The 27,772-nt window shown below is 36.0% G+C and overlaps 1 protein-coding gene across 1 annotated transcript; it reads left to right on the forward strand.

Annotated features, from left to right (window-relative positions):
* Positions 1–693: 693 nt before the first annotated feature.
* GALR1 (galanin receptor 1) lies at positions 694–14,927 on the forward strand. The gene is made up of 3 exons (XM_070942435.1): positions 694–1,407; positions 12,881–12,946; positions 14,610–14,927. The coding sequence occupies exons 1-3, from the start codon at positions 694–696 to the stop codon at positions 14,925–14,927; spliced, it is 1,098 nt and encodes a 365-aa protein (XP_070798536.1).
* Positions 14,928–27,772: the final 12,845 nt, after the last annotated feature.

Raw genomic sequence — 27,772 nt, forward strand, 5'->3', positions numbered from 1 at the left:
CTACGTCAAGCAAGCTGAGGGAGGAGCGTGATATTGGGAGAAACGAGGAGGGAAAAAAAAAAAAACAACGCAGCGAGGGCGCCAGCCAACACACGCCAAGCCAACACACGCTGGACAGTCGCTGCATCAGTGCCCCGGCTAAGCTCCGCGTTCAGCTGCCGGGAGCCAGGAAAGTAGGGAAGGGAAGACACCCCAAAGCCGGTCGGTCGCCTTTGGGAACCTCAGGAGTCTGACCCGGGCTGCGTCCAAGGGCTGCCAGTCGTTTCCAGGGGGGAAAAAAAGGCAGAAAAAGAAGTCTTTCCACGCTCAGCCCGGCTAGGTTGTGGGAAGTTTCCCATTGGTAAGGGAGCAAAGCAGGGCGGGAACGGACTGAAACGACGAGGAAGCGTGGGTCGTGGGGAAGCAACAGCCTTGAGTGCGCGCGGAGCTTTCTTTGAAAAGCCAGAAGCAGCGCCGGCTCGTGTCTCCCCTTCCCCTCCTCGGAGCTGCTACTTAGTAGGCGTGGGGAGCAAGGCAGGGGCGGGGGCGAGAAGAGGAAAGAGGGCTCAGCCTCTGGAGTCTCCACGCGGAGTTAGCAAGGGAGAGCGGAGAGCTTCGCCAGGGCATCCTTCCGAGAGGATTTCGGTGGGAGAGCCACGCGGGACCGGTCGCCTTCAGAGTTTGCTCCCCTGCCCCAAGACGGCGCAGCAGAGCATGGCAGCGGAAGCCCCTGCCGTTCCCAGCGACCGGAATCAGACCTGGGGCTCGCCCTGGCTGGACTTCAATGCCTCCAGGTCCCCCCTCCATCAGTCCACAGAGAAAGAGCAAGCCAGCTTCCTCTCTGAAATCGGCGTCGAGAATTTCATCACCTTGATTGCCTTCGGCCTCATTTTCACCCTGGGCGTGATGGGCAATTCATTGGTCATCACGGTGCTGGCCAGGAGCAAGCCGGGCAAACCCCGCAGCACCACCAACATTTTTGTGCTCAACTTGAGCATCGCTGACTTGGCTTACTTGCTCTTCTGCATCCCTTTCCAGTCTACCGTGTACATGTTGCCCAACTGGTCTCTGGGTACCTTCATCTGCAAGTTCATCCACTACTTCTTCACCGTCTCCATGTTGGTCAGCATATTTACCCTGTCGGCTATGTCGGTGGACCGCTATGTGGCCATTGTGCATTCCCGGCGCTCCTCATCCGTGCGGGTGTCCCGTAACGCGCTGTTGGGGGTAGGGGTCATCTGGCTTCTCTCTATTGCCATGGCTTCCCCTGTGGCTCACCACCAGCACATTGTCCATGAAAAATTCCTCAACCAGACCTTTTGCTGGGAAGTCTGGCCCAATCTCCAGCACAAGAAAGTGTATGTCTTGTGTACCTTCATCTTTGGCTATTTGCTACCTCTGCTGCTCATCTCCTTTTGCTATGCCAAGGTAAGTGAGGTTGATAAGGACCGAGGTTCTGCCCGATAAATGCATGAGACCGCCTCCCCCAGGATCCTGGAAACTTGGTGCAGCAAAAATACACAGTAGTTTATCCAGTGTCTATACACAGTGATAACATGGAAATATGCAACTTGTATCTTACCTCTAATGGTGCTTCTTGCTATTTCTGTCATGTGTTGTAACTATAACACTAAAGCAAATAACAAAACACTTGAGTGAATAGTTGAGGGAGGATTGTTCAAGATGCTGTTCAATGTTTGAACTGCACTTTCTAGTGCTGTTCAATTCCAGCACATAATCTTATGCAGGATTATTATATATTGAACAACAATGACTAGGGTTAAAATTACATTTGGGGATATTCTGTTGAGCACATAACACTTCAGATGTATAGATGCTTAAGGAAGTTATAGATGAAGTATTTTGGAGGAATATTTTGGAGCAGGAAATTTTAGGTTTTGTAGCACTCTGATCCCTCAAATGATACATGAATTTATGTCAGGTTCTCCCTTAAAAATTAAAACTAATGGATTTGCTAGAATTAGGTTTGAAAAATAAATCAATATAGCACTTAATAATTAAATGTTAATCTATATATCAGGGAGGTTATTCAACTTCGTAGTATCCTAGCTGCCCATCAAAGGAAGAAGCAGAGCCCAGAGCAAGTTTTGCATAGTTCTCCTCTGCCTGTATTTGGTTAATCAGGGTTGTTTGCTTTTTTGGTTTGTTTGATTGCCTCCTTTAATTGCTCGTGAACCTCTGTTTTTCTGAATCACCTATTAAGAGCTGACAAAAATGAAGGGTTCTTGAAATATATCCCAGAATTGCCATCAGTGGCTAAATGAATGAAATGTTGACTGAGCTTTGAATAAACTATTACTATCAAGGGAAATTTTCTGTTATGTTTGGTAAAGTATGAATTGTGACACCAAGAAAGCCAGCAGATCTATCTGATCCTAATGCTGCATCATGACTTTCGGTTAAAAATCTGCTATTGATTTTAGTCTTTAGGATAGGAGACAGTCCGCTGATGACTCATTTGTATATCTGGCTGAAAGAGAGAGAATCAACAGAAATCCTGAGAACTCAAGGGACTGAATCCTTATATTCCGATTCACTTTCTCTGAATTTTGAATCTGGTTCCCTTGAATATTCACACAGTTCTTTCTTTAAAGTTAGTACTTGTTGCTGCCATGCAAATAAATTATACCCACTTGAAACCATCACAGCTCGTAATATTGATCATTTATCTTTGAAGCGCTGGCTTCAGCAGCACATAGACTAAACTTGGAAGGATACAGAGAAGATAACTTATCTCGAAGATAATTTATCTCGGAACAAAGTTTCTTTCGTGTAATGAAAAATCTGTTAATTTCAGAATAATAGTAAGAAGTTTCAATTGGGAATCTCTGTTAGTCCAAGTTTTCCTATAAAACAAAACAAAACAAAAAAATTAAATACCATGCACCTGTTCTGATTTACCATCTGCATTAAACTGAAAAAAAATAGCTGGAAAGCTGAAAAAATAAAATAAAATAGGAGAAATATTCCATTTTAAACACCAGAAATACCAGAACAATCTTTTTTGGGGAGGAGAGGGAAGAGACTATGCCCATGCACATCTTTTTAATGGAGAATTAAGCAATGGGTCACTTCTGCTGACCTATCTACAGTCTTATTTATATAGCAGGAAGTCTATGCTGTTAGCATTTAGTGTAGAAGTCTGCAAAGCTTTCCTCATATAGCTGCCTGCCTTATGTGTGGATAGTAGAAAGTTTGGCTAATGGTACCATGCTGGTATGTTGCCTAGATCTCTTCAAGATACATGTATGGGGAATGCTTGAATGGAACAAAATCCTGTTCTGTATCCTGCTTCTGGAGACATATCTGTATTTAAGTAATGGTCAGTGAGGTGAAACTGTTGGTACCTAGTGTGTAACATCTGAGTGAAAATTCCATGCATGTACCTTTACGTATTGGGTTCTTGGTATTCTCTAAGCTTGGCTGGAAAATAACCAAACTTTGAGAACACCAAGAACTCAATGGTTCCATCCTGGAACTACATATATTCTTTAGTATTGGATATCTTTACATGTTAGAATTAAAAGAGGATTATCTGATTAGCAAAGGACAAACTTATACTTGTTGACTCGATTTGTAACCAGTACAACCTCTTGACAGTCTTTGGCCACCATTTCCAACTTACTATATGTATCAATGCTAGGGATATCATTCATAATAGGAGAAAATGATTTGAATGTCAGATATTTCCCTTTAAGATCTTCTATTAAGATCTTCTATTATTCTCAAAAAATGAGAAGTCTTGTAAAAGATCAACAAAACAGCTATCTATTTTTAGATAATATTAATACCATTTGCAATATCATGGAATGGAATGCTCCAGCAATACTGCTTGTTTTGCCTATTCTCTTTTTACTTGCTGGCACAAGATATCTTCAAATTCCACCTTTCCAATTATGCAACTGTACAATTATGCACATATTGTTTGGCTACAAAAGTTTTTCTTCAGTGTTCATGATTTGATGTAGCTGTTTGTGAAGTAATTGAAGGGGGTGGGGGTGGGAAATAATATCCGTGCTGACTTCTGTTTTCTCCATCTTAACATCTGGAATTGTTACTATTTTTTTAAAGTTCATTAAAATAACATCCTAGATTTTTTAAAATCTAGGAAGATATAAGAACCAGATATAAATGTGTGTAAAAGAATGTTTTATTTTTGTTATTTCCCCAGAAGCAAAAGAAATTATATACTTAGTAATTATTTGTTCTATTCCATTCAACCTGTGAAATATCTCATAAAAATTACTTTGTATATTTAGGTCTTAACTTTTTAGAGTTAAATAATGGGATGGTTTTTAACCTTTACCATTAGGAAAAGCATAAAGTAGATACTGGTGGGAAATGGAACTAGAGTAGCAGAATTTCTCCACTTTCCCTTAATTCCCTCATTACTTCTAAAGACGATGTCCTATGATTTTGGTTGGTTGCCACGTCTAAGTGTTTTCTTCCAATCCATCACAGGCAGTGTCCTTAGAAGAGAGACTAAATGTCATCATCTTCTGTTGGAGCTGATGTCTTCATCAATGCACTTGAACTGCCAGTAAGGTATCAAAAAGTGAAGAGGCAGGATATGGGACATAAATTTACTATGCAAACTAATAAAATTTAAATACAGTTATGTATTTAAATTTTATTAGTTTGCATAGTAAATTTATCATGAAAACTAATAAGAGTAGAAATGCAACATTAAACGATTAACAAGCCATAAAATGAATAAGCTTAGCTAGTGAGGAAAACAAAGAAAGGAGAAAGGTGATGACCTGGAAATTGTAACAAACAGAATTTCAGTCAGCAAAAATTCTCATTGTTTGAAAGTCATTAGTTTCTCCCTTTGTAAAAAAAAAAAAAGAAAAAAGAAATTCAAATCTTAACAAACAATACATATCAACACCTATACTGCCAATCAGGTACAAAGCTATATTTTCAGATTTCTATAATAATTGTTTTATCCAGTCCTCGGCCTGAAAGTTTGCAATTGTCGATTATGTTGATAAATTGCATGTACTGTGGTTATAGCTAAGAAGATGTGCAGTCTTAATGCAAAGCAGTTGATCTAGGATCAGAAACCAATAATCCAACTAATCTCAGCCCTCAATGCAACAATAGTAGGAAATGACCAAATCGCATAGGTCACTGTTCCAATTTCAGGATAACATTTCTAACAGCAGGGTGATTACCACCTCCCTATTAAATAAGCTCTGAAGTGTCCAGTATATATGAAATAAACTTTTAATTGTATTAACCTCATTTTGAAGTCAGAGGAAACTGATTTCATGTTGTGTATTGATTTTCTACTTGTCCTGATAAGCTTGTTATAAAATAAATAGCTAATATTAATTTCTTCAGTTTCCCAGAAAGAATGGTTTAAGAAGTAGAAAAAATTCATCCATAATTTTCTCTACCATGGAGGTAGAATAACATTTGTGTGTAAACCAAGTAAAATAAGAAGGTGCTTTAGCTGATTATGTAGGCCAGAGCTAAATTAAACTAATTTGTCCGTTCTACAAAAGTTTTAAATCCAATTTCTGCAGAATTAAGTTGACCCAAAGAAATTACATTATGAGGGGAATGGGTTATTCACTGCCTTCCCAAAACCTGATTTAACCACTACTTTTAAACTGGGATTATAATATATGCTTATCTTGGATAAATAGATAAATATTGGGTAAAATATTTTCATATATACCTTTGTTGTTGTTGTTAGTCACAAAGTCGTGTCCGACCCATTGCGACCCGATGGACAATGTTCCTCCAGACCTTCCTGTCCTGTACCATCCCCTGGAGTCCATTTAACCTCTCACCGACTGCTTCAGTGACTCCAAGGATATATAATTTATAGGCATTGAAATTAATCTCACAGAAATTGCCGTGTTTCCCTGAAAATAAGACCCTGTCTTATATTTTTTTGAACCCTGAAATAAGCGCTTAGCCTTATTGCCATGCGCTCAAAAGCCCAACTGGGCTTATTATCAGGGGATGTCTTATTTTGGGGAAAACAGGGTAGTTATAATCATAGAAAATGTGGTTTACTGGCCTGAGATAAAGATAAACAATATTTAAATAAAATGGAATGGAATGGAACAGAACAGAACAGAATTTGGCCAAGTGTGATCGGACACATGAGGAATTTGTCTTCGGTGCATAAGCTCTCAGTGTACATACAAGCAACAAAGTGATAAATCATAAATCATACGATACAATAATAATTCATAAGATACAACCAACAAAATGATAATCATAGTAGTAGGAGCGGGTAATAGGAAAGATTAGAAGGATAATAGTAATACACCTGTTTTTGAATATACCATTCAAAAGATAAAATAAAAAAGCTAAGAACATAACAAAAATACTAGAATACTCCTGCATCCAATACCCAGATAAGCAAGAATTAATACCAGGCAAATTATCAGAAAACAATACTCTAATCTCTAATTATCACTGCCAACACTGGCAGAACAAGGTACTGTCTATAAATGGAGAGAAAATCCCCACATTCACTAGTATTGATGATGTTACCTAGCTGGGTAATGAAACGTATGCAAGCAAATAGCAGTATTCCAGTATTTGAGAGGCTGCCATAAATAGGAGGGGGTCAATTTATTTTCAAACCAGAAAAGGGCAGGACAAGAAACAATGGAGGAATTAAGGACAAACTTTCTAACAGTGAGGACAATTAACCAGTGAAACAGCTTGCCTTCAGAAGTTGTGAGTGCTTCCTCACCGGAGATTTTTAAGAAGAGGCTGCACAATTGTCTGAAATGATATAGGATCTCCTGCTTGAGCAGAGGGCTGGACTAGAAGACCTCCAAGGTCCCTTCCATCTTTATTCTGATTCTGATTCAAGCAACAAAACTCGGAGAGCACCAAGAACTCAACAGTTCAACATTGAGGCATATATATTATCTTCTATTGGAAGTGGTATGACTGGAAGGAATTATGGTAGGCTTACTATATGTGACTACCATCTTCCAATTAGGCCCTGTGCAGCTTATTAAACTTTGAAGGAAGTAAAACACCACTTTCTACTAATACTTAGTTATATTTTAGTGGAATTATCAATCTCTCGGCCTACATAGAATCCACTGACTCAAAATGAGATGTGATATATCTGAGACCACCTCATGATTTTAAATTCCTTTCAATCACAGTAATAAATATAATATAGAGAGGATGGCTGAACAAAGGCATTCAGGAAGCTTATTGGCCAGAGAGACTCCTGCCCCTCTGAAGGAAGAAATTAGGGTCTTGCCACTCTATATAAGAAGAACTGTTGGGGACAATTTTCCGTTTATCTTACCAATATCTCACTTTATCTCCTTAACCTGCCTTTTCAGATAGTGATCCTAGGCCTTCAAACCATATTTGTTTGACCCTATTGTTTTTAATTTAAATTGGTTGAGTTTTTATGGACTTGGTATTTTGGGCATAAGGGACTATGTTTGTTCAACCCTTTTTACCATTAGAATTCTATTTGTAAAACTTTTTAATAAAGATACAAGACTTTATCTGCATATCTGTGAATGCTGTGGACCAGGACAGTTAAAGGCAGGTCCATGCATTGTTACTTAATTATAGTTCATCAGAAGATACTCTGTTTAATTAGGTGCAGGTAATTTTCTATACAAATTTTGAAATGAACAAGCAGCCAATTTTATTTATTTGCTAGATTTATGTTGTGTCTTTCCCTCAGGAGTTCAAGAAATGACTTGAGATGGTGAACACCACGCACTCCACTGTTTTGGCCTAAAATAGTTTTAGCATCTAATTTATAGTTTATTTTATTTACTAGATGCTTATCCTGCCTTTATTATTTTATAAGTAAATCAATGCAGTGAACATATATTATCCTCCTTTGGTCTTCTCTTTTTCCTACAATAACAACAACAACTCTGTGAGGTAGGTTGAGCTGAGAGATAGTGACTGGCCTAAAGGCCCAGTCAGCTTCTGGGGCATAAGACGAGACTAGAACTCACAATCTCCTAGTTTCTAAGCCAGCACCTTAACCACTACACCAAATTGGCTCTCTGTTTCTGGTTCCAGGCTTGATGTCTTCAAGAAAGGCACATTAATGCCTCTTTCAAAGCAAGTGATACTATCTCTTATCTAATAACATCACTGGGAACATGGAGAAAATAGAAGTAGTGTTCTTTTCCCGTTTCTTTATGCCATTTTCTTTTTAATTTGCTTTACCATCCTTTCTCCAAATTCAGTTGGAGTTATCAGGACATTTTTACGTAAGCGCTTCTTTCTAGTAGGTCTCCTAGTGTTGTAAGGTGTCCTAATATTGTAGCATTTTAGTAACTTTGCAAAGAGACCTGTTTCTAGGTAGATGGCAAAAGTGGCAATTTAGGAATCAGCCCTAAATCTGAAAGCCTTTTTACACTGAGGTGAATTTTTCTCAACTGGAAAATAACTGAATTTGCTTCAATCACCAATTCTCTTCATTATCTGAAACAATCTTTTTTTCTTATCTTACTGAGCAAGCAGTGATAAATTACTTTAGGTGGCTGTTAACAGTAAAAAATCTATTTTTATATAGCAGTGAAGGACAGATGAGTTACAAAAGTCTGACTTTATCTGACAGAGATAAAAAGGTTTTATGTGTATTTTCTTGATTCTGAAAACAGCATTATACAATTATCCCCTATTCATTCATTGTTTCATAACCTCAACAAACAATTTAAAAGTTCCAGAAAAAAAAATTAATCTGAATGCTGAAATGGTAGAGGAGGATGAACTCAATAATCAAACTGAGAACTGGATCCAAAGAGCTTTGTATATGAACACAAGATATAGTTTGCTATATGTAGGGAAATTTAGGCTGTTTTCCTTGGAAATGTTATGGTATTGTACCATATTTCGTGCTGAAAACTGTTAGAGTGGGCTGCGATCTCAATATACTCAATCCATGAACAGAAGCTATTATGCTCAGTATAATGTAGCCTATGGAAGTAATGAAGTGGTAAGTAATTGCACAATGTATAAATCATAACAAGAATAATTCTGAATAATGATCCTTTTATTAAAAAAAACCTTGCTGAATTTACAGATTTTAAAATCAGTAATTTAAAATAATTAATTGTAAAATATTATTAATGGCCTGAAGCACTATATTCTTTTTTTAACCTATTACCAAGAAAAATATTTTCCTTCCTGACAAAAATTCCAACAATTTTTTCGCCTTCTCTATATATTTTTCATACTGAACGCTCCAGTAATAAAATTTTACTACATTAAAGAGCACTGCATTGTATCTCAAGCAGCATTTTTATAAGTGGAATAATTTTCTCTATTAAAGATAAGTTCCTTCTAAGAGAAGACTGTCTTTTAATGAAATCTATTTTGATCCATTACTGTGTATGAAAATAGTCCTAAAGTTTTCCTAAATTCAAAGAGTAGGAAAGAAGCAAATATTGAAATATTTTGTTATATTGATTTGCGATGTCCTATAATGAGACATATCTAAGTTATCTCTGCATATTATTTTTTTAAAAAACAAGCTCAACAAAGGAACATGTTAACTTTGCTGTCAGGAAAGGATAAAAGTCTATATAAGTAGTATACATATCAGGGTGGGTTCTAAATTTTTTTACTACCGGTTCTGTGGGTGTGGCTTATTTTGTGGGCGTGGTTTGATGGTCATGTGACAAACAATTCTTTAAGATTTAGCAAAGGGACTGCCTACCAGGCTTTTAACTGCTTGCAGAGCCGTACCCATCTACCCATTTGTTTTTGGAACATACCGGTCTACCCATTTGTTTTTGGAACGCACTGGTTTACCATCACACTGCCTTTTACTGCTGATCAGCTGTCGGGCGGCCCTTTGAAGAGCCGCGGCAAGAGTTTAAACAGTTTTTTGCCGCTCTGCCACCACCAAGAGCATCGGAAACCATTTTCAGGCAGCTTGGCCTCAATTGCCAATCTACCACCACCGAGCGGTTTACAAGGAGTGGATCGGTTCTAGCCGATCAGCTGGGAGGCTTCTTGGCTTCTCAATTTAAAGCTAAGGTGTCTTGTTTTGTTTTTTATCTCTTCTTTGTCAAGTGAGCCCTGATTTTTTCCTTCTCGCCGATCAGCTCACTGATTTTTTCCTTCTCGGGAGGCATCAAATAGATTCAGGGCAGGGCCAGGCAGAAGTGGTATTTACCAGTTCTCCGAACTACTCAAAATTTCCACTACCAGTTCGCAAGAATTGGGGAGAACTGGTAGCAACCCACCACTGATACATATACAGGCATCTATCATACAGTTATAGAAAAAAGATCTATAAGAAGGTTTTTTTCTACAATATGAAAATCTGTACATTAAAAAAGTAATGGTTATGGTAAAGTATGGAAAATATGGAAAATTAATGTGATGATTCTACTAAATATTTGAGAATTACACCTGTGTATGATTTCTTAATTTTCTGTATTATCCATTCTTTTGTGTATCCATGATAAAGTCCTCTTTTGTCAACTGAAAAAAAAATCATTTTTTTCTGATTTTCTAACAGCGCAATCTTACATAAGTCTACAGTATTTCCCTGAAAATAAGACCCTGTCTTATATTTTTTTGAACCCTGAAATAAGCGCTTGGCCTTATCGCCATGCACTGAAAACCCAATTGGCTTATTATAGAGGATGTCTTATTTTGGGGGAAACAGGGTACTTGAATATAAATTCTATAGGATTCAGTGCATCTATTCTTCAAATTACAGTTCTATGCTCTTGTACACAGGTATAATAATTATAACAGTATTTATTTCTAGCAGTAGTCATGCTAGCAAGAAACCTGCATCTGTTCTTAATACAAGGATTTGCTTCTATTTCAAGTGAATAAAAATAATGTAGACTATTTTTGCATAGTAAATTCACCTTTCCTTCACCACCAATAACCACAATAAATGACCTTTTCCTTACTTCTATGTCACTATAGCCAACTGACACATATTTCTGATATGTTAAGCTAATAGATGTGAGATATAGGTTTGGAGCTGAAGATTTTAAAAAAAGAAGGAAATATATCCCTCTGATTTTATTTTATAGGCAAGGTAAGGGATCTGAACGGACATATAATGCTTAACTTTTACACTGAACTAAAATGTTTAAAAACTAAAACTAAAAGATTCGGCTAGCCTTAAACTGTTTGTATAAACAAATCTTTTTCAGTTTTAAAATTATTAAAGTGGCAGATGAGTCTGGTTTGTGTTAACTAACCATCACAAAGTTGCTGTGAAACATTTGTACTATGCATTATCCTCAAATAAAAATATGAGCGCTGCATTTCCAGAGTGTTTACAGTTTGCCTCAGTCTAGCCAAGTACGGTAGTTCAATGGCTGCCCTGCGGAGAATCATCATCAGTCAATTGCAAAAGGTGGTTTTACTTGGAACAGCTTACATCCCATGACAATTTCTTCAAAACCACCAAACAAAACCACTATCGCAGGTTCTTAGGAAGTGATCGATAGGTGGATAAAAATCTCAAATACAGTCTAAACCAGAGGTCTCCAAACTTGGCAACTTTATGACTTGTGGACTTCAGTTCCCAGAATTCCCCAGCTAGCATGGATCTAAACATCTAACTGACTGTGGTAGCAACTGTACTAATAATAATTTCTGAGCTTCTTCTCTCTTCCTTTTTTTTTTCTTAATAAATGAAGTTCCACCAAATCAACAATTTCTAGTTACCTGAAGGAATCTTCATCTTCTCAAAAACCCAAGGACTCTATAGGCTTATCTGGAAGCTGAGTGAGACTGTTCTATCTCAGATAATTAGAAAATCAGTAAAACAATGTAATTGCACTTAGCAAAAGAAGAAAGACAAAAACAATAATTTAAAAAATCATTTTCCTGTTGGATTTTGAATTAACAAAATTTGCTGGCATTATATAAAAAAGAGTTTTACTGACTATTCTATTCTACTAGTATAATAGAAATAAAACAGCCCTTTGAAGCAGATGTAGAGGTAAACATGAGCCATGGTGGCGTAGTAGTTAGAATGAAGTACCGCAGGCTACTTCTGCTGACTGCTGGCTGCCTGTAGTTCAGCAGTTTGATTCTCACCAGCTCAAGGTTGACTCAGCCTTCCATCCATGACTTTGTAAACTGCTTAGAGAGGGCTATAGAGCATTGTGAAGTATATAAGTCTAAGTGCTATTGCTATTGTTAAGGAAGGTTTTTTTAAAAAAGAAAATTATGCTTGCATCTATGTGGATTTTGATAATTTTGCATATATAAATTTAATTTCACTTTTTGTGATATCTATACCTATATCAATCATTTATATGTGTGTGTACTGTATGTATAAGTATGTGTATGTGCCTGCAGACATAAAAATACTGATTTCCAAGAAGATCCACCCATAGAAATAAAAAAGGGTAGGTTTTTAGATAAAGTAGGTGGGCATAGCAACAGGGAAATTGTCCAATGGGATAAAATGGTAGCCTGAAGTATGAGATGAATATTTATAAACTGATGCCAATCTGAATAGGATTTTCTTAAGATGGTTTAGGATCAAACTGATATTTACAGAGGACAGGTATGTGCACATATGCTTTTAATCAATGTGAACATAGCAACAGGTGAATAACAGTCACATGTTAAGGTGTTGCCATTACATGGTGTGAATCAAATTAAAACATGATTTATTTACTGATTTGATTAATTATGTTTTATACAGAAATTGCATAAACAAGAGTTCCATTGTTTCAATAGATTTTTGCAAACCGTGTGCTTCAAACATGTTATTTGTCTACATTTGAGAACAATTAATATATTTAGCATGTTATAGAATATAGTTCAGGTATTTTTGCTGTGAAAATCAATTAATACCTATTTTTAAAAAAATGCCAAAAAGTACAAATAAACTAATTATATGAAAGGTACTTATATTTTTCAGGTCCTCAATCATCTGCATAAGAAGCTGAGGAACATATCAAAGAAGTCAGAAGCATCCAAGAAGAAGGTAGAAAGCTTTTCTTATAAAACAAACTATATAGAGCAATATTTTTATTAAACTAATTAGTATGTCATGAAGTAATTTGAATGTGTTTGAGTTCCTTTTGTCATACTATGATAAAGCAAAGAAAAAAAGGTGGAAAAATGATAGTTTATATTGGAGTTGCCAGTTAAAATTAGAGTAGGAATGAGACAACAGGTAACAGATATTAAGCTTTACATAGTTTTCTGAGGGTATACTAGAATTCATAAAAAATAAGTATACTGTCTTGAAATGCCATTTTTGTCTCCCTGTATTAGCCACTTTGTCACTATGTTAGCCATTTTGCCTCCCTATATTAGCCAACACTAAATAGTCCATCAAATTAAAAACAACTTGGTAATTTACTTTGAGTAATTTCAGTATTTTTCTCAAAAGTTCTGTCCAGTTTTGGGGAGATCACTCCATTCTAATACCTCATCAACACTAACTTTCATAAGAAAAGTCTAATAATTTCTCCATATGTTGTTTTTAACATATGGCTTTAACCTCATTTCAGGAATAGAGTCCCAACAAGATAGTTTTAATGTCATGTAATTAAATTAAAACTAGAATAATACAAATGGCTGAAATCTTGGATAATATCTACAATGTTGGAGTCCTTACAAGATTTTTTTTGGGGGGGGGGATTAAAAAAAGAATTCATAGCCTGGCTTTGATGTGTAAACATAAATGGTTTTAAAATGTATTTCATGTTTGGCAAGATTACTCTTTACATATTTTGCTTTTTAAGGAAAATGTATAAAATTACAATAAATAAACAATAACAGTAGTGTAGAATCTCTCTAGTTGCCTATCAATAACAGTATAACGACTATAATGGCTGTAACAAGATGTTGCAAGAGATTCTTAGCTATTATATGCCATTACTACTTTCAAAGGGCTCATTTCTCATTTTTTAAACTGTCATGTACACCTTTGGATCTTTAAAAAGGACAAAGGAAAGATACCTATAAATTAAATGTAAGTAATATATCTTTTGTTTTACCTGGGTTTATGGACAGAAAGAATTATGGTTCAATATAATCAGCAGATGAGTCAACACAAGTTCATTGATTAAAAAAAACCTCCTTAGTTAAATGAATGATAATCAGGCCCTTTTAGATAAAGATAAATTAAGTTTTTATTCAATTTTATAATGAAACCAACAGTCAATTCAGATAATCTATAGAAAATTGACTATTGGTTATCTGCATAGGCATTTGACTTAAAGGTTTCTGGACCAGTGACTATCATATCTCGGTTTGAAATCTCTTCATGGTTAGTTAAGATCTAGGAGTCTACATGGGGCTTTGAGTTTTAAAAATTTTGACAAGGTTAATACAGAAATTTCAGCATGCCAATGGATAATTTACAAAGCACTCCTAAGGATATCATTCAGAATTGAATGGCTCTTACTTCAACTTAAGTGTTTTTAGGATTGTTATCTGTGGATTTGAAGGGATAAATTCCTGTCATAAAAACCTCTCAAGCCACTGGAGATTTGCTTAACACATATCCTTTCTGTTTTCATTGCTTTCTAATAATTTCATTGCTTTCTAATAATTACTAATGGTGCATTAGTAATTATTTGTATAACTTAATCCTGTGACAGCGTTTTCACATTATTTATTGTTTTTCTCTCTCTCAGACAGCTCAAACTGTCCTTGTGGTCGTAGTGGTTTTTGGGGTATCCTGGCTGCCACATCACGTTGTCCACCTCTGGGCTGAATTTGGAGACTTCCCCCTAACTCAAGCTTCATTTTTCTTCAGAATAACAGCACATTGCCTGGCTTACAGTAATTCTTCAGTGAATCCTATTATATATGCATTCCTTTCTGAGAATTTTAGGAAGGCCTATAAGCAAGTGTTTGAGTGTCAGATTGGTCACAATTCGCCTTTGAATGAAGTGAAAGATAATAAGAGTAATATAGACACGCCTCCATTTACTAATTCTACACATGTTTGAAGAATGAATGTGATTGGCTGTTCTGCTGCAGTTGCATAGGAATGGACTTATTCTAGCTGCTTTTATTTTAAAAAAAAGGCAATTCCCAAAGTGAGCAAATATTTCAAGTTTTGTATTGGTCATTGGTATCCAACTAATCGAAGTTCACTTTATTTTGTTGTTGGCAGGAGTAAGAAAATCTCATTCACAGACAAAATACTTTAATACCCTTCTTTCTGAAAGAATTTTAAATGAGAGTTGTTTTTAAAATTAAAACAGAAATCAAATAAGGTTAATATGTAATTCATATTGCTCTAGTATATTTATGTTATGCTTAAAATATTATTTTCTTTCTTATACAAATTTATTAATGTAAATCACTTAAGCCATTTTTTTTTCTCAATATGTATATTTCAGTTTGTGTGTATCCCAAATGAAATGGGGTTCAAATTGAACCAGAAGAATTTGAATGGTTGATCTGGAATATCCTACTACTTTCATGAATTGTGGAATGACTCTGTCTACCAAAGTTACATGTGATCACGGGGATTCTGCAACATCGTAACTGAAGAAAATGGTCATAAGTCACTTTTTTTCACTGATGTTGTAACTTCAGATGGTCACTAAATGAATGGTTGTAAGTCAAGAACTATCTGTAGGGTAACTCTTGCATAAAATTAATTTGTATAGACACATTTTTAGATTTTAAGGAAAGTATTCAAAATTAATAGTATTGTAATTTATATTCTGCCTCCATCAATAATTTTATGCAGAGCATATAGTTTGCTTACTTATTTAAACAATTCTATAACTTGGATCCATGCTAATTAACTATCTCCCTGGTTTATGATTAGAGTGGATTTCAAATTAGTTGATTTTTTTCTGGTACTTGATATTTACATAAAGTTTATAATGCCAGATACAAATTATGGGTGGTGAACTTGATTATTTACTATAATTGCAAAGAAGGTAGTAAAAGTGCTTCATGTGCATTTTTATAGGAGGACTAGAATAGGCAATGAACTGACATATAGCTGTTTTCATTCAGACCTACCAGTTACTTCTACTGTAAGTGTGTCTGACAAAGGCATGAGATATCTTCCTGTACATTTTGTGATGAACTGAAAGAAATACAATTATAATGGAAAACTGATCCTATCAATATGTTTTTAAAACTTCAAATCTGTTCTACAGATCTGACATGTTGAATGAGGGAATACCTAGTTCATTGTTGCATGTTACAAAATGCTGTTTCTCCATTTTGATGAGTTCCTTGGCTCTGATCATTCTGAAACAAATGGTCAAAATGTTCCAAAGATTGTAGAATAATAATAATAACAACAGGTCAGATGCCAGAAGACCAACTGTAACAAGGATGAGCTGATAACAGGCAGTGTTAGAAAAGATGCAGAACTAAAAGCACAGGTAGTCCACACTTAATGAAGGCCTCATTCACTGACTGCTTGAAGTTACGACAATGCTTAAAAAATAACTTTATAACCAATGCCTGCATTTGTGACCTTTGCAGCATCCTGCAGCAGTGATCTACATTGTACACATTGTGTTGTGCCTAACTTATTGTTGTTGTTTTTTCCCCATTGTAGAGTGGAATTACTGAAAAGGAAGAAATTACAAGAGAGTAAGCAGCCACCCAGTGGGGAATACACATTGAAAGTAATGCTGAAGTGAACCAGCTATGCAAACAGCCTGTATATTACCCCACTGGGTGCCTTAGTGTTACAGATTTCCTAATCAGATGTGTTTTTATCTGTTAATTTCAGCACGTAGGGATTGTTGCATTCTTACCCCACATCAATCATGGTATAAATACATTCCTCACTCATGTATATTTGATGATTGATGAAAGACTATTTTTAAAAGATTCTTTTAATCCTGCCTTTATAGTTTCTATGAATAATTCAAGGTGGAAAACATGCCTAACACTTATTCCTCCACTATTTTCACCACCACAACCACACTGTGAATTGGGTTGAGAGAGAGAGTGACTGGGCCAAGGTCACCCAGTCAACTTTCATACCTAAAGTGGGACTAGAATTTAAGCTTCCCCAGTTTCTAGCCTGGTGCCTTAAGCACTAGTCCGAATGGACTCCATATCTGATGGATATGTCTTATGGATATATTTAAATTTAGGTGGATATTTACCTCACTGATATATCCACATGTTCTGGAAGGAAGCTTGTCAGGAAAAGCTGATAAGCACAATGACTACCTGTGCCAGATTTTAGGGTGTGGTAAAGCATCTTTGGTATGCTAGACTCCTTTTTTTTTTTTAAAGAAAAAAGTGACTTAGCAGGTATTTTATACAACATATCCCATTCTCTCGTTTCTCTTCAGATTGATCATATCCCATTTTGCTCATGGATTCTATAAAAATGTTAGGTACTCAAGATTACTTCGTTATCATACTCTACCAATTAATCATCAATCTAAGAAATGGGAGCAGCGGAAGACACTTTAACCCTTTGAAATCTGTGTCCTGTACTGTTTTTCTCTAATGCTTGGTAATGCATCAGCTTAACGTTCCATATATCCTTGAACGTGATAATGAGAACATCTCAACCAACACCTTCAGGAGCAGATTGTTGATGCTGTCTTATGGAAGCATTAAGAAAATGGCCTTTTTTAGAGGGAGATCATAGTTAAGTGCATAAAAGTTTTGCTAAAATAGATCTATAAATAGGCATGCTGATTATAAAGATGTTAATTAAGAAGAGTTCTATATTCCCCAAAGTAAAATTCTTTTCCATCTTGAATGATTCAGTGATTCAAACCATTCAAGCGAAGGAAAATGCATGTTTATGAACATTACTCTCTTTTGGATACTTACAAAACAATATTTTTCATAGTTGTGCATCTCGTAAACTGACAAAAGAAGCATCGCTAACATGTGACAAGTAAAGAATGAGAAGAAATAAATGCTGCCAAGGTTGAATTTAAACCAGAGCTGTGTACAAAAGATCACAAAGCAATGACTTTAAGCAGATTGTGTTACTTGTTTAATTTCTGGTGTTTTGTTTTTCCGTTGAAAAATTGCATATGTATTTCTATATCTGACTGTATAGCACAAAATATAAACTGCTTGATACTGCATGTGTGTCTTAATATTGCATTTATTTATAATGTCTCAGGCGTTGGGTTGTTGTTTTTTTAGTTTTTAATTTACTTAGATATTGGGTAGCTGTATATAAAGCTTTGTAGTGACACATCTTTCTGCATTATCTTACTGGCCTAAAATTTCTTGGCCCATGTGTGTATTTGTACAAAAGCAGCAGTTTTGTTATTTATTTATTTTATTTAATATAACTTATATGCCTCCCTATCTCCATAGGACTCAGGGTGGCTCACAACAATTAAAACAAGCCAATAAAAACATAAAATACATACATAAACAAATATTAAAACCCGTTAAAATAATCGAAAACCCCCTCAGTCCAGGCTAGGTGCCGCAAACAGCCATGTTTTTAATTTGCGGCGGAAGGTGCGGAGGTCAGGAGCCAGCCGGAGCCCCAGGGGGAGTTGATTCCAAAGGGTGGGCGCGCCCACAGAGAAAGCTCTACCCCTGGGGGCCGCCAGCCGACATTGTCTAGCTGACGGTACCCGGAGCAGGCCCTCCCTGTGGGAATGCACCGGGCGATGGGAAGCTGTTGCTGGTTGCAAATGGTCCACCAAGTATCCTGGGCCTAAGCCATGTAGAGCTTTATAGGTCATTACCAGCATCTTGAATCTCACCCGGAGGGCAACTGGCAACTAATGTCAATTATAGTGAAGATATAAAATCTCTTTATCAAGGTTGAATCCTAGGGACTTCCTTTACATATAGATGCAGTCATACATGTAACACAACAGTACAAGAGTGCTTTAATACTATATACATATAGTTTACACTACGTACAGAACTGCTTTATCACAGTATCCTTCTAGATACTTTACTGTTCTATTTTATTTTTGTCTTCCCAGTGTATCCCACAAGTCTGGTGCTCCCTGGTAGTCTGTTACTTACATGGCCCAACATTATTAGTGTCCAGGTTTAGGTAAGATAAGCCCAATGATGCAATTCAAATTGAGACGCAAACAGCACTCAACGTTTACATATAACAACAATATTTCCATTTGCACCAATGAAAGTAGTGCTTCTACATCACACAAACATCTGGCTTTCCATCTACGATGCATGACAATTGCCTATCCTGTACATGCTAGAGTATTTGTTTCGGGGGGAAAAAAAGATAAGTAAATGTGATGAATATTGTTTTAAGCTGAAATTCCTAATTGCTCTAACATTTTAAAGTATAATAACAGTGTCAACTATTATTGCTATACTGTTTGTAGAAGATACTGCTTTCAAGAGTAAGACAAAATAAATAGTAGCCATCAAATTGTATTGCTGTAACTTCATTATTAAAGGGTAAATAAAATTATAGCAACAGGTGAAACCTATTTAAAAACTTCTCTCTCTCTCTCTCTCTCTCTCTCTCTCTCTCTCTCTCTCTCATCTATCTATCTATCTATCTATCTATCTATCTATCTATCTATCTATCTGATGTGCATCATGACATAAATTGGTGTTTGACAGATATTTACCTTTACCTCTTTCATATGCCTTTTGAAAGCCACATCTGTCTCTCTCCCTCCCTTTTTGTCTTACATAATACATAAATGCATGAATACAGCTGTTCTTTTTTCAGTGTCATTTCATCATGTGTTAATCCCTGTTTCAGAATATGTCTTATCATATTTAACATTTATTCATCATTCTTTGAATCTCCTCTTACCCGCTTCCAATTCTGTTTTTATCCAGCTTCCACAGGTGTATTTTTCATTTTCTATTTCATAATAATGTCAGCAAACAAATACAGAGAGAGGTAAGGGAGACGAGAAGAATAAATGCAATACTCTTCATGTGACAAAAGTGTTAGGAAAAGTAAAAAGAAAAAAAAAATAAACAGTTATTTTGTTGATTTAAATAAAAACCAGATCTTAGATTGGCAATTTGAATTCACAATCTGCTTCATTTTAGCACTGAGTAAAGAGTTACTTTACTTTGTTTCCCCATTAAAATGCCATCCTTACGTGGAAATAACATCAAAAGTTTAATTTTTTACTGCCAATAATCATTTTCATATATGGATATGTTAATTGTATACTGATTAATATATGTCAGTAGTTCACAAATCCTAGAAGAGCTGAATAAAATATTTTTATAAAATGATAAATATATTAAATTATGTTTGTAGACCTAAATGTGATAAGATGCAACAGAGATGTTGCATATTACATTTAAAGTAGTAGTAGTACATATTTACTGGATATGATTGAGACTCACTTCAAAGATGAAAATAATTTAGCTTTGATAAAGAATGGAGATGATGGGTGGATTAACCCAACTAAACTTTGACTGATGACTATAAATTCTAATTATGCAAAACCAAGAAAAGAGAGATGCTAATTAGGAGGAGGATATTTTCTAAATTTACTCTCAGAATTTATTGGAGTTATAGTTGTAACCAGGCAAATCTGGAATGTGGTTCAATTTGGATAACACAGTGTGTATGTGTGTGTGTGTATGTGTGTGTGTGCAAAAGAGAGAAAGGAAAAAGGGAAAGAAGGAAGGAAGGAAGGAAGGAAGAAAAAAAGGAAAGAAAGGAAGTTTATATGCACATAAGAAGAGGATAAAATTTTATTGCAAATTTTATTAAAAGATAGTTATACTGGGAAGAAATATTCTGTATGTCCATTTATAATATTTCTATTGTAAATAGAAGTATTGTAAATGCTACTATTTCCTCAACGTATACTGTATACTGTACTATACTACTGTGTCCTCAACGTATGTTTGGCAAATCTATATATATAAAAGCAAAAGCCACTCAGGCTGTAATCATGAAATCTCCAGGACTGTAAAGCCTACAAACTTGAAATTTGCCACGTATTCTAGGTGCTTCTAGGTGCTCACTAAGAAAGGATTTTTCGAAATGACCATCACAGCATTAGTATTTCCTATATTATGATTAACACACACTCATGCTAAGGAGTTCTACTCCCCCTCCCCACCTGAAAAGAAATCTGTTCCAAATGCAAAACACAAGCAGAGGAGAGGAGTTTCACTTTCAGTTTTACTTTCACAGCAGAAACCAGGGCATACAATAGAGGAGACTTCTGTGGGGCAAGGCTGAGGGGGAGAAGGGCATAGGATAGGAGACGTTTTTGTGGGGCAAGGCTGAGGGAGAGAAGAGAGTAGAGGCTGATTGTAACTGTTCATTAATTTTCAAGCTGTAAGTGTCGATTTATCAAGCCCAATCACATAGTTTCATAGCGAAGCACGGGTATCCAGCTAGTGAGTTTCTATATTTCCTGGTCAGCTTCAGTATAACCTTCATTAGAGTGACCTTTCCATTTACATTGTTGAACAGTCTGTGTCCCATTATAGCCTTTGTCAATTTGGGCTTTCACATAATATTATTAATTTACAGATTGTGTAAACCTGTGCATTGTTCATTATTTCTTGCTAACAATAAGGACAATACAGATCAACATGAGAGTATCTTTAACAATATAACAAGAAGCACAACTAAAGCCCAGTATTATCCCAAGTGTGCTCCTACCAATCTATGCAAGTGTCTATGGAGCTTCTCAGTCATCCAGGTCATGGTAGACCCAAAGGTATTTTTCAAAAAGCAACTGGACTCTCTTTTGTTTTGTTTTTTCTTGAAGGTGTTTTGTTTCTCACCCAAGAACCTTCAAGATAAGAAGTGATGAATGAGAATTGAAACATCTTCAAGGGGGGAAAAAAAAAGTCCAGTTGCCTTTTGAAAAGCATTGTTGGGACACCCTATGCAAGCTAGAATTTCGAATCCAGATATTATTTTGTTGTTGTCCATTTCCCACCTGGTAAGATATAATGTTGAGTATTGACTTGCTTAAAATGCACAAATGTTTCTGTCATTCTATAATCCCATTGGTATGGATTTCAGTAGTTTTTACATTTTCCTTTATTCTTTCCAATTGCCTCTATTAAATCTCTTTCGTAATTAGTCTTCACTATTTCTATTTCAGTTATAAAATTTCTAATGAAATTCATTCTCCTGTTATTGTTATTTTTATTTAGTTGTTGACATTCTTGATTGAGCTGTCTGTCCTTGTCTTTCCTTGCATAACTCTGTAAATTTTCATTTGTTAGTCACGAATCTTTGTTTCCCAAGGCCTTTTTTTCCCATTTTGCTTTTGTTGCAGCTTATTCTTTTCATCTGCAGTGCTGGAATATATTTTTTCTGCTTCTATTTTCAAAATGTCCCTTACCTTTTTCCATGGTTCATCAGGGTTTTTTTCTTCTTCTTTTTATAAGTCTACTGAATCTATTCCTTAGAGTGATTTCATAGTTGGATCAGACAACTTTCAAGTCAAAACTTCCACTATACTTTATTGTTACACACTTTTCTCTGTATATTTCACACCATTCGTTCATCATCTGTGTGACAATTGAACAATCACATAGCAATAAACTTTCTGCCACTTCTTTCTCTCATGTTATTTTATGCCCTGGATAATCCATGAAAGGATCTGATTTGAAGTCCCTATTCCACTTCACCTAAACTCTCTTACTCTTAAAATACCCAATCTGGTAAAATATATTTCCATGTTGTCAGTGTTGAGTTTTCCTTGGTTCATAAGTATTTTACATTCTATCAGTCCTTTTAAAACAAGGAACTCCACTTTCAGTTCTACTGTCAGTGACCAGTTCCTTATAGTCTCTGGAACTACAGTACTTGGGAATGCATAGAACTACAGCTGAGGACTTGGCTTTTAAATATAATTGAAGAAAGAAAATAAAAAGGTAAAATACTTTTGATCTATTTATCTAAAGTCCAAAAGACATAGAACTTAAAACACAATTTTGCTCAGAATATTGGAATAGATTAGCAGTCATACAATCGAGCGGTGGGTTTCAAAATTTTTTACTACCGGTTCTGTGGGTGTGGCTTGGTGGGTGTGGCATGGCTTGGTGGGCGTGGCAGGGGAAAGATAAAATCTCCATTCCCTCCCTACTCCAGGGGAAGGATACTGCAAAATCTCCATTTCCTCACGATCAGCTGGGACTTGGGAGGCAGAAATAGATGGGGGCAGGGCCAGTCAGAGGTGGTATTTACCGCTTCTCTGGACTACTCAAAATTTCCGCTACCTGTTTTCCAGAACTGGTCAGAACCTGCTGAAACCCACCTTTCATATTCCACATATAGCGGAATATTTTAAGTGATAATTTCCAAACATAAATTATAGATAGATACATGCACACACACACACACATTTACTTACCGTATTTGTCAAAGTGATGTTTCACCCAAATGTAACATTTTCAGCTATGTTCATACAGTGTTCTAGGTAGCAATATAGCAGTGGGTTGCCTTTGCCTTCTGGATCTGTCTTTCCCCACCACTATTTTATACCCTACTAGCAAGGTTGACCCTACCAGGAGCTCCCTCTCTTTTAGGGTCACTGAGACCATAGAAATCTCCCCCAAAAGTCACTGTGATGAGCTCCTAGGCAGAGGGTCATGAAATTAGATGATCTTGCAAGATATTGTTAAGAGTTTTATTTGACCGTGTTTTTTTTCTTTTACTCTAATTCAGAATTCTCATTTTACATGTTCAGTTTATGTTATTATATTGATATAACTTTCTTCAGAGTCGTTTATTTGAGATGGGTGTCCATAAATGGAATAAAATAAAAATAAATAAAGTAGCCCAGGAAGAGTTTGTGAATAAATGACCATGGCTTCAAAACATTATTGAACCCGCTGGGGCAGACTTAAGAGAATGTTTTTCAAAAAAGTAGATATTTTGCAATTAGCCTGAAGATCTAATATGTACACGTTGTTAATTAGGCCACATTTTGTAGCATATCCATTTATCTAAGGATGAATATGGTGCCAATTTTTGTTTTTCTCTGTCTTAAATGCATGGCTTATTTCTTAGGCCCACTATATAAAACAAAAAAGAATATGCATAACATATACTAATCAAGCCCTTTGAGAAGGCTTTAAAAGATACACTGTACTTCAGGAGTGCAGTTTAATTGCTAAGTCGTTTAAAGAACTACAAATGCGTATACAGTCTGAGATCACCTCATTATTTTCATGGTGTTATTTCTTTTATATAAGTACAAGTGCTGAAAGTTCATCGGAGACCAATCAGTGTACATAAAAGTGTTTCTATATCAAATAGCATCTTCTCCATTAATGGAAAAAATATTAAAAACATAGTGCAATGATAATGTGACATATGGTTTATTGATTTAATTATTAATCAAATTTATATGGGTGCCCGTCTCTCTGAGCAACTTACAATAGGATTGTAAAATATTTAAGATATGAAAATATTTTAAAAATAAAATCACAAAGGCTAAAAGAGGACAGCAGATGTTAACAACAATGGAGCCACCTTAGTACTTTGCTGGTTGCCAGGTCTGAAGGCATAACTAGATTCGGGTGAACCACGAATAGTGGTGGCAGTGGGAGGCTCGCCCATCCGCCCGGATGTCATCACGGATGCTCTGAGCATGCGCGGAAGTGCCCCGCGCGAGCTTACAGTTCTGAACTAATAGCAGAGGTAAGTGGAACCCACTACTGGATAGACTGATCTCACCGGAAAAACACTTAATCTCCCCCCTGATACAGCCGACAAAGCGAGGCGAGCCTGTGGCCTAGAGGTTAATACATCTGCCTAATATGCAAGCGGCCTGGGGTTCAAATCCCAGAAGGGTATGGCTAGCTGATGAGAACTAAACAGCTCGAAATAGCTATACTAGTCTCCCTTTATTTCTTTGACGGTAAATTTAAATTTAACTTGTCATAAAGGGTTTTAAAGGTCAAAAACAGCACTTTGAGTTGGAACCAGAAGCAGATTGGCAACCAATGTAGCTCATGGAGCAGAGACTGTTCTACAGGCACATATAACAGCCCACGCCACTACAGATATCCTCCAAAATCACTATGCAGCAGGAAAATTCCAATATTCCAACTAGCTGCAATAGCATCCACTCTCCTGTTGCATCCAGCCCAAGAAAGCACACAGCATTAGCATTGTGGGGGCATCTCCTCAGCTACTGTCAGGTCCATGATTGCAGCAAACCTGGCAAGCATGGGCAGAATAGCAAGCAGGTTCATCTTCTGGGAATATGTTTCATGTACCGCAATTGTTTTTCAACACTGTTTGCATAGGCTTCAGGCTTTGCATGATCGAAATACCTAATTTACTACATATTCCCCTGGTATATCAGAATTAATCAACCTTAAAGTTCATGTGACTCCTGTATCTCTGAAAGTAATATTTCTATTTTTTATTTTTTTTTCCCTTTGTCCGATTACTACATAAGTAGGAAAACTGATTTTCCCCATATGTTCTTGCAGATTTAAGTGGTTTTAATTATGGTACACCTGTAAGAAAACCAACCTTGATATTTTTTCGATGCTTTTAAAATAAAAACTATCCATAAATGTGGGGTCCTTGGTGCTCTCTGAGCTTGCTTGTTTTCTTGCAGACTTTTCATTTCCCTAACTAAGTAACACATCAGTGCTAGCACTGATGACTAGTACTGATGATGTTACCTAGTTAGGTAATGAAACGTCTGCAAGAATACAAGCAAGCTCAGAGAGCACCAAGGACCTTTCATTTCTATCCTGAGCTACAAATATTCTCTTTTATTGGAACTATGCATATAGTTGAATACTTGACTCGCGATGGTTTTATCAAGGAAAAAAAGAAACTAGAATAACATTCCCAGCTGTTAGAACTCTGCAGGTAGTCCACAATGGTAATGTGTGAGTGTGTTGGCACATGCACACAAAATTGTCTCCTTTGGGGTCTTCATAGTCTTATAATTCTGTCCCCTTCCCAGTTATGTTCTATAGTATGAGCAGAATACTACAGTATAGGATATAGAGTATGTGCAATGTTCATGTAGTTATCAAGTCATGAATAGTTCAAAACTCCTTTCTATGAAGGCATCTTTTTGATTTCTGCATATCTTGCTTAACACAGATATGCCAAATGAACAACAAGCAAGACATTTTATCAACCACGGAGGCAGCCCTGAACCACCACATTTTAATGAGCTAATTAAAACATTGGGAGAAACCCAGCTTAGTGAGTCATATTTCTTCTTTGTAGAGCCTTTTGCTATTCACTTACTTGAAGCATGTGGGTTAAACTTTTGACTGACAGAGGAAATGGAGAGGAAATACTGAAACAATGTCCAGTTTGAAGGCATCACAGTAAAATAATTGATTATTATTTTCTTGTTAGTGTGGCATGTTTTTGTTTTTATGGAAAAAAATTACAATTTTGTAACGTGTAAGAACAGAGCAAGCCCGTTTATGTACGCAAATGCTTTATGTAAGTGAATATTTTAGTAGGTCAATAACTGAATGGAAAAAAACCTGAGCTATAATGTATTATGAAAGCAAACTTTTCAGCCATGGGTAGGAATATGGGAAATACTGTAAATAAAATGTCTTGTCAAATGAATGGAACATACAAAACAGACTTTTAACACATTGTTTAAAAACTGCACACAATATCATAAGAAAAATATTCAGTGTATACCCTCCGAAGATTTAATAATTAGAAAGATGTTAGATTGCGCCGAGATGGATAAAATGACATTGGAACTGAAAGGACTGATGGATTCGGACTTTTATGCAATATGAGAGAAACAGTATAACTGGATTGAAGATAGAAAAAAAGGAAATAACAGATAGGAGATTTTGTAAAATTATATAGCGTATAGGAGAACATTAGTGTGATGATATGTAAATGGTCATAGTCATGCACAAGAGTTGAATAAGAACTGTTTAATTGTTAAAACCCAATTAAAAAAAGAAAAAAAATCAGTATAAGTAGGAGACTGATTTTATATGTATGTGATATAATGAAGTAGAGTGAATGATGTTTGCATTAAAAAAATTACATTGTCCTTTTCATTTTCTTACTCCATTCCTTCATTTCTTAACCTTCATTTCACGTAAACTATATTTCATAAGCTAACTCTTGAAATCAGTATCTTTCAATCTAATGCACTTTGGTATGTTAGGAATATTTTGTAAATCACATCTATTGCTACACAATCTTTATAGGTAGCAGGAGCTGGGTTGGTAGCTAAGCAGAACTAGATGTGATTCCCATGGAATCTGCAGAAGTCTAATGCAACTTGAGCAGTTTTTTATTGCTGAAGACATCGTATCATATCCCTTCAGTGAGGGATTAGGGTTATGTCTTTTCTCATTGTTTCTGGTTTTCCCACCTGGTTTGGAGGTCAGCACAAGATTACGGGTTTATGAATTTTGCATGCCTACAATCTCTGAAAACTGGGAATTGTGAAAAATAATTCACGGCTAAGGTACAAGTCTGCACACAACTACAGTTTTCAATTATTCATGTGTATGTTCTACTCAGATGAATAACCAACCCCCCAAAAATAAAAATCACAACTAAACAAAAATATCACAAACTTAATACAAAAATAACATTCTTGATTTCCACTGCTTCTTGTTTCCATTATGTTAGGTAAATTTTAGATAAAAAGAGCAAGGCAACATTTTCAGGACAACATTTTCAGGAAGAAAAAAAACCCATCAGTAACAATTACTTGTCTTCTACTTGCTGATTGATGAGATTGAATCTTGCATGAATCTGAACATAATAAGCATGTCAAAAATGACTTTGGGGAGTGAGTACAAATTCATTATCACCTTGAACAGGTAAGTGACAGATTTCCAGGAACACAGAGTAGTGAAATTTTAGAGAAATCTTAAATCATACAGTACTGTGAAAAATGCAAAGGTCAGAACAAAA

Source organism: Pituophis catenifer, unplaced genomic scaffold (assembly GCF_029215685.1).
Source record: "Pituophis catenifer annectens isolate HBS135680 unplaced genomic scaffold, rPitCat1.0.hap2 SCAF_3, whole genome shotgun sequence".
Lineage (NCBI taxonomy): Eukaryota > Metazoa > Chordata > Lepidosauria > Squamata > Colubridae > Pituophis > Pituophis catenifer.

Bases quoted from the DNA above. Each gene is read 5' to 3' on its own strand.
- GALR1 (XM_070942435.1), top strand. From the start codon at position 694: ATGGCAGCGGAAGCCCCTGCCGTTCCCAGCGACCGGAATCAGACCTGG. The intron at 1,408-12,880 runs GTAAGTGAGGTT...TATATTTTTCAG, and splicing joins TCTCCTTTTGCTATGCCAAG to GTCCTCAATCATCTGCATAA. The intron at 12,947-14,609 runs GTAGAAAGCTTT...TCTCTCTCTCAG, and splicing joins CAGAAGCATCCAAGAAGAAG to ACAGCTCAAACTGTCCTTGT.